General features: G+C 35.1%; 1 protein-coding gene across 3 annotated transcripts in view; it reads right to left on the bottom strand.

Annotated features, from left to right (window-relative positions):
• Window positions 1-17,902, bottom strand: part of exoc4 (exocyst complex component 4) — a 537,075-nt gene that overhangs the window by 101,125 nt on the left and 418,048 nt on the right. For all 3 annotated transcript variants that reach the window (XM_039761360.1, XM_039761363.1, XM_039761362.1), the window contains exon 12: window positions 4,305-4,441. In XM_039761360.1, the coding sequence (XP_039617294.1) occupies window positions 4,305-4,441 (137 nt within the window). The remainder of the gene's footprint in view (window positions 1-4,304; window positions 4,442-17,902) is intronic.

The raw sequence follows: 17,902 nt of genomic DNA, 5'->3' as shown, positions 1-17,902 counted from the left end.
GAAGACACATGCATCCAATATATATATATATATATATATATATATATATTACAGAATATATATATATATATATATATTACAGAATATTATTGATACTATTGTTTTAATAATATGACATTTCTCTCACATATGAGAAAAGATTTTGACATGACTACATGTAGCTACAATATGTTGGAAAGCTAGCTGTGAAGCAAAAGAAACAAAGTTAAAATGACTACTGAGCAAGGGAGATCCATCTCCCAAAATTCTAAGATTGGATGAGCATATACTGAGAAACCAAAGGTGTCCTCACAGTTTAGTAAAATAGAGGTCCAAACTGGCAAGGTACACACCTGGCATGAAAATTGTGATGAGCCATACCAGAGTTTTTCCATGTGTATTCATCAGACTACAGTTAATAATGTCCATCTCTTTTGCTACTGCCTATCAAGAAGGGCAAGTTTAGGCACCTATTTAGACTACAAAAAAATCAATCAAACAATGATGTGTTGGTGCAAGGTCTGTCTAGACTGGCATTAGGTCATTGTAATACCTTCTGATGTCATTAACATCATCTGACAAAATACAGCAATACAGATTTAAATATTAAGTAAGATGAGAGCCACTTAAACACCTGCTGCTCAGGAAAATCTACTAGCTATGAACTGCCTAAAGTGGAATGGCAACAATAACATGGAAGGAACACATACTGTATGATTCAAACTGCACATCCAGTGGCACCACTAACTGCTGTATCGTTGCTAAAATCTATCTAATCTATGTGAACAACTGTTCTTTCTACACTATGATTCTGTGCTTCTTTGAAACACGAGCACTTTACTGCTACTTTCTTTTCCACAATGGCACACATAGGCTTTGTTGATGTTTTTTGTCAAATTTACCATGGTCATCCCCAGTGGCGGATAAAAATCAAGATTACTGTATCCAACTTTAAGGGAGCAAAAGGTACTGGACCTCTTTGCTAGCATGAGCTGCATGGTCTCAACTGGGAAAAACACTGAATCAAATGTACAAATGTGAAATGTGAAAAAATAAAAAAATAAATAAAATAAAAAGAACAACATCAAATGTTTTTCATTTCAATACAAGCAATGACATTATAGCTCATTGGTAAACTGGAAAATTAAATTTGCAAATGTATACACACACACACACACACATGGAAATCAGAAACACTGCAGGACCAATTGGCCCAGACACTCAGTCAGAAACAGTATTACAGCAACTGGTACACAGTCAATTTCATATACTACAACTAGCAAAGTATTTTTCAAATAAGTAATTCCACTGTGCATATGATGGAAAATTGAAAAAAAATTGCTGAAGAAGACAAAGTACAGAGTTATTATAAACATAATACTAATAAGTTAAATTACTGTGGGAAGCTTATTACTTATTTTGCACTAGATATTGTGGGGCTGAGCCCTACTGCTCCTTAATGCAGAAACACCCTTGCACCTCACCATTCTCTGTAAACTATGGTGAAACTGAACTAAATATTATACGCTCAATGCACTCACATCACACTTATCTTCAGGAACCTTGCATATTTTCAACCACATTTTGTGCCACTGTCACGTCAGTTCAGGTTGAGGAGGGTGCACTGATACAGCATGTTGCCCTACTCACCACACAATGAAACAGAAACAGCTCAGAATCCTGGTTAGCAACACCCCAGGCAGATACGTGGTCCAGTCCCACACTCCAGAAATGACCATCTATCTGCCGCAGCCAGGTGTTATGTGGGCGTCCTCTTGGCCTGGTCCAGCCGCTCGGGTCCTCAACAACGAGAATCCTGTGAGCCAGGTCACCCTTGGGGAGTCATGCCACGTGGCCGTAGTATTGTAATTGATGCTACCTCATGATGCAGTTAATTAATGTGTCTCAATTGGGACTCAGTGAGCAACCGCTCATTCGACACAAAGCTAAACCAATGGTACCCAAGGATTCTCCAAAGAGACACATACCAAAGGAGTCCAGTCTTCATCTCAGGTCACTGGATAGCGTTCATTTCTCACAACCATATAGCAAAATAGGAAGCACCAGGACTCTAAAGACTTGGACCCTCGTCCTTTTGGAAGGATATGGGGAATGCCACACAACCCTTTCTAACGACCTAATGACCCCCCCATGCTCTCCCAATCCGTCTGCCTATTTCATATGAAGAGTCACCAGAGACACGAATGTCACTGCTGAGGTAAGCAAACCTCTCAACAAGGTCGATACTCTCTCCTGCAGACAGAAACACTGCTGATGGCTGTGCCCATGAGGTCATTTAAGGCCCGATTAGCGCTTCCATTAGTTTTTTGAATGTCACAGCATGATAGGCAAAGTCAAGATAAGTGACTCTTTCTTCAACAACTAATGCCCCACAGCGGCTGGACCCCCCGACCCTGCCTAGCAACCAGTCAATGCAAACATTGAAAAATGTAGCAGCGAGAGCACACCCTTGACAAACCCCAGAATCAACAGGGAAAAACGCAAAGGATCTGTTTCCACTCTGCATAGCACTCACGGTACCAGTGTACATATTGGCTAAAGATATACAGCAATCTCGGGGGGATCCCACTATACTGACAAGAATTCTTTGCCTACATGTCAGACAGTAATGAAACCACTGGCAGTCCTCTCCCACTTGTGACAGTGTTCAGAATGCTAGCAGATGAGGAGATATTGTGTAATGAAAAATCTGTTGTGATTCTGTCTTTCTTTGCTTGAAAAAATCCTAATCCACCTACCATAACATGATGGGAAGAGAATGTCCAATTCTATTTAATTTTTTTAAATCATTTTTTTCATCCATCAAATTGTGCACAGTTCTTCAAATAATATTGAATGACAACTTCATAATGATTTATCTTGGGGTGTCAAACTCAGGTCTTGAAGTGCCACAGTGGTTGCAGGTTTAAGTTCAGGCCACTTTCCTAGTGAGTAAGCAATTATTGCTGCTAGGAGAAGCAAAGTGAGCCAAAAGATGAGCAGCTAATGCAAAGGTCTGAAACTCAGTTCCTGAAGTGCTCCCATTTTCATTACAATCACTTTCTTAATTAAAAGCCATTTCTTATTCTTAATATGGTATATAATTTAATTCAATTCTATTGTTAGTGTTGTGTCACACAAGGCATTTTCAAACCTGCTGATTTTCTAAGAGCACCATAAACATGCTTTGTGGATCAGAACCAATCAATTATTCTCAGATCTTCACTTTATCCTCTTCAAATATTGTTTGTATGTACTTATCATTTCAGTGCTACTTTGACAATTCTAAGAAGCAGTCATCTTTTGACCATAAATATGGCTTTGAGTTACTCCTTTACATGCAGAGCTGTTTATTAGCTGTCTTTATCACAGAGAAAGAGATGGAAATTCAAATATAAATTATAAAATCCCCAAGATGCCACACAATTGGGAGACTGGGAAAGAGGTAGTGAGAAGATCCAAATTATCATGAAAGTATTACTCTTTTAATGTATGTACCAATAATGAAATCTTGGCCATTTCAATAACAATAGTTTTTAGAATTGCCACTGGCAATGCAAGGCCAAATGATACTGCCACCTGCACCAATACCACAATCTTGATGAGTTTTACTACGGCTCTGACTATTTGAGGATAAAAACACACACAGAACTGCATATAAAGACAACAGATTCATTTTGTATAGTAATCCATGCTCATACAAACAGAAATGTGACTCATTTCAGAATTCCATTTCAGAGAGCAGCACTGTTGGAAATATCATTGTTTGTACTCCACACATTCCGATAAGTAAAAAATCTGAAAGAAATCACACTAACAATCATAACTTGGAAAACCCAATCTCTCACTCCCCTTTTTATAAAGACTAAAACATGAGAGACCAAGTTGCTTTTTTGATAGGTAACAATTTGTCATTATATTTAATGCCAATTGTTTTGAGAAGTACTGTTTTACTTTAAACTTGTTTCATATAAGACATATAGCAATTTTTAAGCTGAGCTATATTTATGTCACATTCTGAAAATATGAAGACATGGACAAGGTATTATTTAAGTTTGTAGTGGTCCTTGAGAGCTAAACAACAAATGTATCAAGGCAGCATATTTTCATACAAAGGTCTAACTCAAGGTGGTTTACAAATATATAAAATTAATAAAAGAGAAAAACAAAAGAAACTGAAGAATCCCTAACTGGAGTGAAAGTAAATTAAATTCACATACTTGATACTGTTAAGTCTCCAGTTCTTACAATAATGTCCTATTTATGTTAGCTTTGAAAACAACTACCTGTAGTACTAGGGGGTTGTACCGTGTTAAAACAATTACCTGTAAGCAGTATTGCAGATTTCTTTGTATTCCTTTAGTTTGTCACACACCATTTCTAAAAACTGGTTGGAATAGGCACTAAGGGAATGCATTAGATTCATCAAATCTTGGATGGATTTCTCCACAACAACTGTGCTCTGAAAGACAGAAAAATAAGAAGAGCATTATGCAAGACATGTTTACACCATCTATTTGAAACAAGTCAGCTTCTGGAACTTCAACATTTAATGAAGTTTTGCGAGTATGTCACAGTGACCCACTGATGCAAAAATGTTAATAAAAAAAAATATCTACAGAGTAAATACATACAGTCACCTTCTCTGCATGTCTACTGCACTTTAGCTGAAAGACCTTTTCCATGTCAAAAAGTATACAACGATATACCATGTCAGTGCATATGGCAAGTGCTGTATCAGCATTACAGTTACAGTTCTTAATCAAAATTTTTGTGAAGTGGTAAACATGTAAAAGATTTAGTGGTTCAAACATTGAATGAAAAGGATTATGTTGTGCTGGGTTTAAAGTATATGTGTGGGAGTTTAATTCATTGAATGTTTGCATTTTAACTGCTCTGAATAATTAATGACTTACCCTAACTAGTCTAGAGTAACTAGTCCACTTGGCAGATAAGAAATGGGAAGTGAATAAATAAATAATGAAACAAACAAATAAATACATAAATAATCACATTTTTGCTTTTAGGGCAATAGTTATTCTTCACTTGGCTCAAAATCACGGCAGAATTCCTCTAAGCTTTTCTAGAGTGAAAATTGCTGTGGGCTTATAACAAAAAGAACAGGTGTTTAATTAATGCCACTGTTGAACAACAAACAAACGCAGAAGTAATAAAATTAATTCCTGCTCATGTATGCTTATGTCTATGGAAATGCATCCTTGTTACTGCCAGGAAATATTCTTTTGAAATATGTTTAACTGTAGGGCTTTAAAAATGGCTACAAATCCATTTATCTTATCAAATAATATTCATGAAAAATGTTTACACAAATGAGTCAGTCCTAATGAATTTATTAGACAAAGATCAACAGTGGACCCTGAATGTACTTAAACATAAATAATCAAAATAATAAGAATTATACAGTAGATCAAACAAAAGTGCTAAGGTATAAATTTCACCTTACATGTGGTGCTTGACTCTAAAACACTTGACATAAACAACAGTGCTGCTCCTCTTAATTTAAGCACAAGCACTTTCCATGACTAACAGTCATTTCACACTGCATACTGGGGCCTCTCCTGTTTTATAGGTCGATATTTGGTAGGGTAGCACAGGAAAAGCTACTTTTTCAATGGTAAATAGCCCTTTGTTTTGGTGGGTATCATTTCTGATAGTTTGGTTATTTTAAGATAAAAACAAAAAATGTAAAATAGAGCAAAGCTTCCAAATAAAAGCTTTCATTGTTTTAAAAGAGTTTATATTTGCTGGTTATTGAATATACATGGAGATGCATGATACTGTTTAAAAGCCAATCAATGCAAAAACAATTAGTCAGTGGTGTCACACAAAAGAGAAGCTCATTGTCATCCATGGAGAGGAAGTGCAGTTGGAGCAGAGCTAAAAGTACCAGGGGGTCCATATGAACAGCAAAACTGGTCTGGTCTCACAACAGAGTGACACTGTGTAAGAAGTGCCCCCAGGAGACTGTACGTCTTAAGGAGATTTAGGTCTTTGGATATGTGCAGCAAGCTCCTGGAATTATTTTACCAGAGTATTTGTTAGCCAGTGTATTGTTCTACACTGTGGTATCTGGAAAAGCAACCCGAGCTCAGGCGATGCAAAATGCCTGAGCAAACATTTCTATAAAGCCAACTCTGTCATAGGAGTGATTCTGGACACTCTGGAAGAAGATGATGGCAAAATTAGATGCCATCATGAACAATTCTGTCCATCCCCTCCACCCTCCAGTGGGTGCTTTCTTGGGAGTAATTTTACCCATAAGGTCATTCTGCCAAAGTGAAATAAGTGTTGTCCCTGGGGCTCTGCTGTCATTAGGCATTAACATTTTCTCCCAACGTCCCTTCTTTCACTCCAGCCAGAACTCATTGGAAGATGATATAGACTTTATTATACTACAGTAATTTTTAATGTAACATCTATTGCCTTAATATGTTTAAATCTATCGTCTATAATATTGCACTTTAGACAGTATCTTTGTACTTTGAGTTTTTGCTGCAGTATTCATTTGAATTTTCCTTTTGGGATTAATAAAGTATATCTAATCTAATCCAAAAATTCTGAACCATTTCACGTCAAGGAAGGGTGTATTGCGTAAAGGCTTCACATGCTGGTTCTAGATAGTTTATATGTTCTTTTTTTGTTTCTGGTACACCGATTTCGATATTAGGCATTACTTCCTGCACGAGTAGGTAAAACAGTCATCAAAAGGATACAACTCCCTTCTAGTAGGAAATGTGCTTACAATGGAAACTAGCAAGGAGCAAGCCTTAGTCTCTATTTTCTTTCACCTAGCAGTTTTTAAATATTTTAGTTTGTCATTTATCCAAAACATTGCCATTTTAACAGAAACACTGAATGGGCAGAAGAAACATTTACAGACACTGGGAGAGCACATAAGTTCCACGCAGACACTGGGAGAGCACATAGCCTCCACATAGACAATGACCCGGCCTGAGATGCTAACACACGACTCTGGACTTGTGAGTAGTACTGATCTCCGTGTCTCGACAATAGCCTGCTGTAACATAGTATGTGTGGAGTCAAACATTATACTTTCACAAAAATGTCCACTTAAAATGACAAATGATGTAAAGTGTTTTTTTAAAAAAAGTCTCAAATGTTTCAATAGTGTTGTTTGCTATTGTAAAGCTGTGTGCAGAGGCCAAACACAAATCACATGCAAGTCACTCATTTAAACTTTAATTAATAAGGTTTGAAGAAAACTTACATAGGAAAGATATACTATCAAACCTTTCTGCGGGTATGCTTCTTTTGGTCATGGCCAGTTAACATTTGGATAGTTTTCAATTTGTTCTGACTCTATTGGTATAATTAAGGAAATAACTAAGGTCTGCTACGCTTTGTGCTGTGATAGTACTCCAAGAGTCGTACCGTTTTAGTGAATGATTTATATATTTTTATTTTGAACAAACACACACTCTTAAGCAAGTTTATTTTCTGGTGGTTAATTTTACTGCCATCATGTTTCTGTAATATGAAAAGGCAGATATAAATATACAACCAGAAAAGAAAAACATGGAATATGTGCAAAAGATTTTGAGTTGGTAAATATGGTAGGCTTCTGATAGTAATTGACAAGTCAGGCACTAGATGTGGGAGATCTTTTTTCATATTGTATATGTGGCACCTATCCATGCCTGAAATGACACAGATAAAGCTAGATGTATCAAAAAGCTATGTACCTATTAAAGATTAAGAAAACAACTGATAAAAAAAAAAAGAAAAGACACAAAATATAAATTAACTGGAATAAACAAAATCATCCTCTTTTTCTGTTTTCACTGAATTGATGTATATATAACTTGAACATTGTTTTGACACAAGGTCATCTTTTAACACTGTCTAAAACCTGATTATTCCAGGTTAAAAATATAGAAAATTCATAAGTTTCCAGTGGAACATACAACTGCAATGTCTTATTCACTGGCTACTTAAATGATTCGAATGGGTATCAGAACTACAAGTCTGCCAGTTAGGATCAGCTGTGAATTCCCCCAAAGGTTTATTTTCTCCAGAAATGCTGCTGACTGGATCTTTTGCTTTATTCATCTGGCTGTATCTCAACTGTAATGTCAATTGACTTTAAATCGTCATTATTCATTTATGTTAATCAAACTGAAACTTCTGCATTTTACAGTGAGGACAGGTTGTGTGTTCATGTAAATGTATGCAACATGGGTAAGAGACAGGCGGTCAATGCATTGTAGTTGTGAATAGAGGAGGTACTCTGAGCCTTCACTTCTTGTTAGAGTGTCATACAAAAGTAAATCAAAAAATGAACTCTAGCCTCCCTGCACAGGTCTTAAAGCCCTGTGTTCTAAATGAGACACCTCACTCCATTACACACTCTTTCTTATACAGGCCATACATTTGGCGCTTCTTCCACTAAAAGTAACAACTTCTCTCCAACAAATTCTCTAACAACATCCCTATCTCTACTGATCTTTGGAGATACTTACCATCTAGTGTCATAAGGGAACATTACCAGTTTCCTCTTCAGTTACACTTCTTTCTGTATTTTTGGGCTTTTTGAAACCTGACTTGTCCGATTCAATTGCAAATTAGGCAACTGATCACAGCATGTGTTTAGACACATATACAGAGGGTAACTGAAACTTGAATTTTAAGGAGTAATGTCTCTAAATGCCTAATAAACCTCAGACAGTCAAACTCATCTAAAAATCTGCCATATCTTCAGAGGTCTGAATGGCAGCACTGTTGATCTGCAAATTGACTGTTCAAGATCTCTTTAAATGTTTAGCTGTTTATTGTGTTTGTTTGTAAATGGAAGCACACTAACCCCTCCCCCCCCCACAATAATTTATATATTAACAGGCAATGGTGCAGGCAATAAAAGTCATGAAAAATCATATTAGTCTTAATCCAGAAATGACAAGATAATATCTTTGAGATTTCTTTTTTTAAATATCTTGTTATATAATGATCACTGTTATAAATCTTCAGTTTACAGATAATATTATGCACTGACATCTTGGGATTCTTAACCTGGCATATTATTGTTATCATTGAAATGATGTGAGTGTAATTTTATTAGCTGAAAGCATTTGACATTTTCTCAAAGCATTACGCTGCTGTTTAAAGCTACATGCAACTAGTTTGCACATAGTTTCAGTGACTGTTCTTTAAAACACCTTATAAAATATTATAAAATGATCACAAAACATCATTTACAAATTGACAGTAGCTTTGAAAATATTACAGGTACATAAGATTAAGAAAAGTGCTGATTTCCTGGATGAATTTAAATTTGGAAAAATAAATCTCCTCTGAGGTAGCCTGGGTACAGAATAGAGCCATTACTGACAATCTGAGAATAAAGACAATGTGCGTTTCAGCTACATTGTAATGTCTGAAAGCTTTTTATGTCTACTGAAATGAAAAGATGAGAGACATGCAGTAAATGTCTAATGACTTCTCTACATCATGGAATAGCTATTCAGAGACAGAAAAACTGGATTGCCTCAATTGATACTACCTGTGCACAGATTCAAAGGTTAACTTGTTACAATGACAAGCAGGAAACTGTTCAGTCCTCCGGGAAGACAAATCAAAAATGGAACTGGGAAACAATCAGGAAAGTAAAATGTGCTTTGGTAACGGCAAAAACAAATTAATTAAACAGCATCAAAACTGAGCTTTGTTTTCAGTGCAGATTTTACTTTATGGGACAAATAAAAGGTTTAATTGGGAATCATTTTTGCTCCCATTATCTTAGTCAATACTTAGTAAATACAAAATAGCAGACTGCTCTCTCAAAACCAAAGACACTCCAATTAAAGTCCAAAACGTATGCCAATGAACCTTCACTGTGTTTGTTCATATATATATTCAACATTTTGAAAATGATCAGAGAACATGGCATAAATCAAATAATATTCCACAAAGGGTAAATGTTGTGAATCAATATCTGGCAGGTTTTCTCAGCAGCCAATAACATTAAAAATAACATTAAAGACAGACTTTGCCAAGTGATGAATCTAGACTCTCTTGTCTTAAAATTCTATGACATATAAAGGTAACAATTATGAAAATGATAGAAGCAGCAGCAACCGAAGCCTTACTTATTCTTAACAGTACTTAAAGTTAACGTTTTATGTTGCAAACAATAAACGTCATCATTTGTGTAATTAAATAGTTAGGCAACAGTAACACTACTGTATGTGGATTAAGGATCACTGTACTCAACTAGAAGAATTTAGTATAAAACTAAAAGCTCCCAAGTTTGTTAATAATCAAGTTCAACCCACATCTGTGTTATATAAAAATCTCATTAACACAGTCACTTTCTCTTACCTTTAATTGTAAGAATGCAGTCTTATATGGTGCTTGATACTGCACCCCAAAGCCCTACGTGTTATGTCCAGTGTGTCATTTAATTTTAGCTGTTGAGGATGAAGTAGTCCAACTAATGTCCATTTTTTGCATTATCTCACTTTCACTCTACAAACTACCAACTCCGAATACAATTGCAATGCTTCAGTCTGTGTAGACCGAATATTTACAGAACAGAAACAAATAAATATATAAAACAAAAAAACTATCCATGGCACACAACGTTTTATGTTATTTAATCAGAGAAATTGACTTGAATGACAGCTTGTATTTAATATATTTCCAAAGAACATATGACAGTAAATAAAGGCTCTATTTCACTCTTTTATCATTTTTTTAGAAATATTCCTTATGCTTAGATGCCAAAGCAGCACTTTACAAACCCACTCAATGTGTCACATTTAATCCCATGTGTACTGCTGTACCTCCAACATGAGAAAAAAAAATATCTGCTGCCATCAGATTTATTGTTTGTTATCTTTGTAATGAGAATGATGCTAAAAAAGCTGTTCAGTGCTGTGATATTTGGGGCTTTAAACTGGAGATCATAATAATGTCAGCTTCTGGGAAATGAAAACATTAGTAACCAAAGTGTTAGCAGTAGCACGGTTATGAAGGACTTTGAAATGCTGAGGAAAGACCATCACTCTATTTACCAAACCCACTTTTTCCTTTGTAAGACCAGAAGGAAGAAAGGTCTGTTTCAAGTATCACATGGGACAAAGGCAAAAAAAAACCAGCCATAAAATATTGCCATCAGAAATATATTAAAGTCTGCTAAAATGACCAATAAGCAGTGACACTGAATGAAACAAAAATAGGAGCAGCTAGCTTGGTACTCTGCATGTAACAACACCAGTCCATATCGCACAGCATTATGACCTGACTGCTACTTATTTTCTGTTTTACTTTAAATCATCACAATTCAGAGTAGGAGCAGAGAAACAATCAGTGTTATATGTGACTAATTTAAGACAGAACTATCCTCCTTATTTTAATTAAAGACTTTATCTTTCAATACAATAAGAAAAAAATGAATAAAATAAATACAAAAATAAAACATAACATAAAATTAATTCTTCGTACTGAATCAAAAGCCACCTTTAAAACAATACTTTAAGTCAAATAATCGTATTTTCTGCCTGCGGCAATATAAATGGCACTTTTGACATTTCTTGATTATTTATTGTGCTTGCTGCACATTTACTTGGGTGATGATAACATGTGTTTCATGAAGATAAGAAATCACTGCCCTTGCGCATATCTTAAAGTCATTAGCATGTATATTTTATGTGATTCTTTACGTAAAATGTCTTTTAACTGTATCTGCATTCAAAAATGATCATTAGAAAGAAAACTGCTTCCTTGAATGCAGCAGGGGGTTTCAATAAGTGCTTGATGGTAATGTCAAATCGACAACACAAGGCACATAGAGCTTGCACAGTGAAAAAATCTACTTTTTTTAAAGTAGTTAAAAGTGAAGAAAGTATGAGTTTGTTGAAGGAACACAATACAGTAAACCAGCCAGACGGTACTTAGTTAAAGATTAAGATTACACTGCCACCAACCCAGCAAGACTGTAGAGCTCTGTGCCAGATGCTGCTGTTCGCATAATGTCATACAGAGGTAATTATAAATCTAAAAGCTTACAACATAACAAACAAAACAAAAAAAATTTCTGCAATTCAAAAGATCCTTGTATAAACTGCATGCTCTCTGCATTGAGGGAAGAGAAACATATCATAGAAGTGACATGTTCATCTGGGCCTGGGATGAGTCACTCCAGCACCATGTATGTCTTCATCACAAGAGAGGAAATATCTTGTACTTTGCCAAACGTGGCAAGAAACATTTCACACTGCTCACAGGTCACAGAGTCTGTAATGAATTGATAAAAGCAGTCAATGTGTCCAACAGTTCAATATACAGAATGAACAAAAATGTTTGTGTCCATCGGTCTTAGCAAATAAAATGAAAAATTAATTCATCAACCTTAACACAGTAATGTTTAAGTTTGTGTGGCTCATTAAAAAATAGCACAGATGTATTTTCTGCAACAACGATTGCTATAAATCAATTACTTTTTTTTTTTTTTTTTATTTTAATTTTATAGAGAAGCAGCAAGGTCAAGCTTGAATTGTGCTCCCAAGCTTTTACACAGATTTAAAAAGAAAATCAAGGAACTGACAAGTGAAATGTCTAAGATTCCAATATGAATACACAAGTAAGTTTTATTTACAGCTGCATGTCTGCTCCCTATTGTGGGCAGGAGCCGTTAAATCCTTGGTGAAAAGAGCTTTGAAACATCACTCATTTTGGCTTGCAGCAGTGACAGGGTTTATTCAGCAGAGGGCTCCAATGAACCGTGATGGGGCACTGTTCATTAGGAAAGAGTTGCAAATATATAAATCAACGTGTCAGAGGAGCAATTCTGAGTCTGTGCTGGAGTCTCCTGTGGGGGAATGTGCAATCCACATAAACCCGTCCTCCTTGGTGTGTTATGTATAACAATCAATTATGTTGCCAAGTCTAGCTCTGAGCTACTCTCACTCCTGGGGAGATGCAGAAGTATAGGAGAGTTTCAATATACTAAACTGCCTTCCACATCATAAAGGATACGACTACTGAAACAGCTTTAATATGAGACAAGTACAAAAAAATATATATAATAAGTCTAGAAACAAAATTCTCTTTATTCACAAATAACCATTAAATATGAACTTTTCATCTTTTTGTGCCATCCAGTAAAAAAAAAAAAAAAATAGTACAAGTAATTATAGCAGAAAGTAATTTAGATTATTTTACTTGCCTTGTTTATTTTTCCACATTAGGAAGACATAAATACTTTCATAAACTAATTATTAAAATGAGTTCCTGCTAATGTAATTTATTTTGCAAACAATGCCACTATGCATTAGGCATTTTAGGGTCTTCGAAATAATCCCATGTTTAGTAATTGCAAACTGTGCTCATGTCACAACAGACCATTCTTTAGCATTGATGCTGCTGCAGTGAATCTCAGTGGATCGATCCTACTTACACTAACTGGGCAAGGCAGGCAGAAACAGATCTGGCCCTTTCTGACAAACAGAGCAAAAAAATAACAAAAATTAAATAAATATATATTTTTCAAAAGCCGCAATTAGTCAAACTACCCAAAAAGCCATGGGCTAAAGTAACTATTATTTTGATTATTTTAGACTCTTTCACAGTAAAGTAAGCAACTTAAAGGTCTACCTGGGGGAAATAGATTTTGTTGTTATCACTAACACAATAACTGCATGTAACTGAAATACCGTGTTATAAAGCACATTTCCACTTGCTAATAATTTACCATTTTAACAAAGCAAAGTACAACTCCCACAACAATTATTTATAGACTAATGGAGTTCAATTAGTAGAGTATATAACTGTGGAAAACTGAGAAAAGCAATTTAAATAGCTACTCCATGGAAACAAGAAAAAACTTAAGTAATTTAGTCAGCATTGTTATTCAGTTGGGAAAAACTGACAAGCTACAAGGAGTCAGAGGATCAAATTAATACACGAAGCATCATTAAACAACATAAAGTAAAGACAATTCAAAATTAGTCATGTACAGTTTAAACTAATGTTGTAAAAAACAAAACAGTACTGAATAATGTGCATGGCTAGTCCCAACACCAAAACGTTTTATACACGAACAAAACTTGCAATGGCCCACAATGAAAATTTTAAGACTCCACTATTTTCAAAGGGTCTCTGCCCCTCTATAAATATATAGGTACAGCGTGTATGTATTGCAAATATAGTGTTTTGCAAGAGTATTGAGAGAAAAATTGACCTCTGTGATATTTTACATCAGAGCACTGAAACTCATGTTTTATTAAAAGACAAAATATACTTAAACAAATAAAAAATACAAAACAATAAAGACAATTCAAAAACACAACACATCACTCAACCCCAACCTGACTCGGAGAGCTATACCACAAGAGAGCCCCATCTGAAGAATGTGTTCATACAAAATGAAGCAGCAAATAAACTGAAGTTTTCTCTGTACAGTTTACAATCACATTAAGAAGTTTTTGCAAAATTCTGGGAAAAAATGAACAGATCCTCAATTTGAGATAAACTAGAATATCACAGTAACAATGAGTTATAAAAGGTAGACTGGGATTCTTCCATTTGAGCAAAATAAGTCGATGCATGCAGCATGATGTAAGATATTACAACAGATTTTTCATAGAACAATATTATTTCACCTGAAATAACTCCATACACTTTCATTAAAACATTAGGAGTGAATTTAGATCATGGAAGAGATAGATAAAACTGTTTTACAAAACATGTGACCTAGCAATGTGGGTGCTTGATGACATCTCTTTCACGATGAATCTCGACATTTTAAATAATTTTACTTGAGATACAATATATGTAAATGACAAACAATTTTTATTAGAATTTTGGAGTGTTCTGTCAGATTTCAAGTACTGTGGTGTTATATGAGCAAAAATGTGGGTATTTTCCGATTAAATCAACTTTAAAAGTGATTATGCATTCGCGTTTAAAAGATTCACTTTCCAAAGGGGTTTTCAAGAACAGATTAGCTTCACAAAGCACGAGAAACCTATATTCTGGAGATGTTGTGTGGATTTTTACCCAGACTAGCCAGTATCACCGAAGGAATACAGTACATACTGTATACTGTAAGTGAAAGTAGATTGCTTTTGATAAACTTTGAAATTTGCACACGGATAAAACAATTAATCACTGGAACATTAAATTCATAACATGGTAGCTCGAATTATACAAATACACTATTAATATCGAGATCTCTAAGCGTCATTATACCTAGTGACTTTCATAGACTGCATATTGCATAGATTAAAGAATACTGAAATAAGTGATTATTATGTATAGGGTCTGCAAATATGAGCTTCTGTGCATAACAATGTGCTCTATGATGCTTCTGTATATTTAATGAATAATAAACCACTGTTATACCTGCACATGCTCAGAGTTATGTTTGTGGGGTTAATTGCCAGTTCCTAATCAGCCACTAATTGATTGTGCGAATGTGAATAAGTGGGTCTTGCAATGGGCTGGTGACCTGTAAAGGACTATTTTATCCTTGCACCCAATGTTGCTGAGATAGATTTATGGTCTCCCATGATCCTGAACTGGATTAAACAGGTTATAATGTATAAGTTCCATTCATGAATTATATAAAAATCACAAAATATTGTGTTTCAAAAACATGCACATTTTACACTGTAACAAAAATACTCCTATTTTAAATTGGTCTTATATGCATAGCCTGCAAGAGACATTCTTAGCACTATAGCTATCATCTTAAAATAGCAACTTTGACACCTTTTTGAAAAAAGATGAACTGCTGAATAACCATTTTAACTGTAACTCTGCTTATTGATTTGAGAGTTAATATAATATTTTCATTTTAATGGTATAATGCCATAAAGTCTATTTTAAAGGCCTACACAAAATTGTCTCAAAATGCAAATATAACAGATAACACCATGATCAGCCACATTACAAATTGATAGAGCAACCACACAGACAAGAAAGTTCTGCAGTGAGTAGTAAGTATAGCACGGACTATCACTGGGGCCCAGAACAGGGCCTATAGGACTGCTTAACAGATAATGACTGTTAATGCAATTATCAGGATCCACTAACCATGGCAATTATTAACTGAAAATCCTTAGGATTGTTAACATGCCTATTACTATTTAGTATAATTTTGTACTATTTAACATCTTGTTTGCAAGGTATCAAGTGGATGTCATTTCTGCTGCGCTGTGGTACATCACAGCAATTTATCCTACACATGAACCAGTGAATAAGTATGTTTAATTTCTGCTGAAGACCTGTGCACTGGGGAATGCTAATAAAGCTGGCCTACTTATTTACCTATTTAATTATTGGAAGTCATTTCATTTGCAAACCTTTAGAGACCTCTAAACTGACAATATTTATAGATCCTTTGAAGAATTTAGTTCAAGTTACCAACTGTTAAAATAAATACAACTAGCATTCCTAATGTTTTACAAATACTTATGGTTTAAATTTGACTATCTAGTAACAATTAAGATATAGACATCTTTCGCAGACTCCACCAATTTAATCGAAAAAGAGCCCCCTCCAACTGTTCAATACTGGGAGCAGGGTCTTTCATTTACAATGTTACAAATTAAAATGAAATACAGGGGGTCCTCAGGTTACAACGTCTCGACATACAACGTTTCGAGTTTACAACACTCACTCCCATAAAAACTTTAAAAAAACTGAGATGTGAGAAGGAATAAAGGTAAGGAATTTTTTTTTTACTCTAATTTTTTCTGTTACTACAGTACAGTATATTTATGTCCTTTTCCTTTTTTTGTGGCTTAGTTGTGTTTTTATGTTCTAGATGATGATTTTGCAAATGTGCAAAAAAGACTGGCATACCTCAATTGGAAACTGTGCATTGCGCATACCATTTTTGCCAAAATCACCCAAAATCTATACAATAAACTATGTCATGAAAGGGTCTGTCTCACTAGCTCATATTGGGGAAAAAACTTTTTTAGGATTACAGTTAATCCTTTAGTAACAATAATCGGTGCAGAAGGATTTTATTAGTGCTAAAATAAACAAGCCAGTCTGTCTAACCTTTAACCTATCGAATATTGGGCTCAGTGTTCACATAGCTCTCCAAATTAGATGCGGATGGATTTCAAGACTAGTATTGGATTGGTATTAAAATTTTTATTTTGGTGTCAATAATAGCTTTCAGAACACAGTACCAGAACCAAAACAATTCCAGAGCAAGTAATGGGTAATTCTCCCTGGTGCCATCACGTTGCACTATGCACTGCTTTACTCCTGACATCATGAAGGGTGCAATCATCGTAACAGGGGGAGACCATCCTCATGAAGTTCTGATTTGTGTGAAAGCAAAGGGAGGTGGGGTTATGCTTGGGATCGGGGTGCTCAGTGAAGATGCAATTACACTGAAGTAATGTTTTCCCCACAAAATCACATTTATATCAAAGCAATGAGGGGTGGCTGAGGGTCCTCCTTGAGGTCCAGACTTTATAAAGTCTACAAGACAGACATTTTCCATATATACAACAGCAAGTGTCACAATAAGGGGGGCTTTGAGGGATTCAGATGAAAGGTGAAGTAGACTTTCAGGTACCACAAATCCCAAAATTCTGGTACTGTATGGTTTAAAAATTTCGTTTTTCTAGTATACTGTGCAACCCTAGTTGAGACCAATCTAAAATGAAGAATAAACTTTGGAAATGTGGTATTGATATTTGGTTGAAATGAGCTACAGTTAAAATGTGATTTATATGACTAAAAAAAATAAATATAGAGGGAAAGGGAAATAGAAAGGACTTGGTGATGCATATTTGTTGTCTTAAATGGTGCTTACTAGATTTGGAATTTGATTAGCAATCTTTTATTCTGGTTGTTTGCTTTCTATTGTTGCTTAGTGTTTTGGATTTTTGCTTAATACAGTGTGTTCTTGCATTTCTAA

This window comes from Polypterus senegalus, chromosome 8 (assembly GCF_016835505.1).
Source record: "Polypterus senegalus isolate Bchr_013 chromosome 8, ASM1683550v1, whole genome shotgun sequence".
Classification (NCBI taxonomy): Eukaryota; Metazoa; Chordata; class Cladistia; order Polypteriformes; family Polypteridae; genus Polypterus; species Polypterus senegalus.
This window is presented reverse-complemented; position numbering and strand designations above follow the sequence as displayed.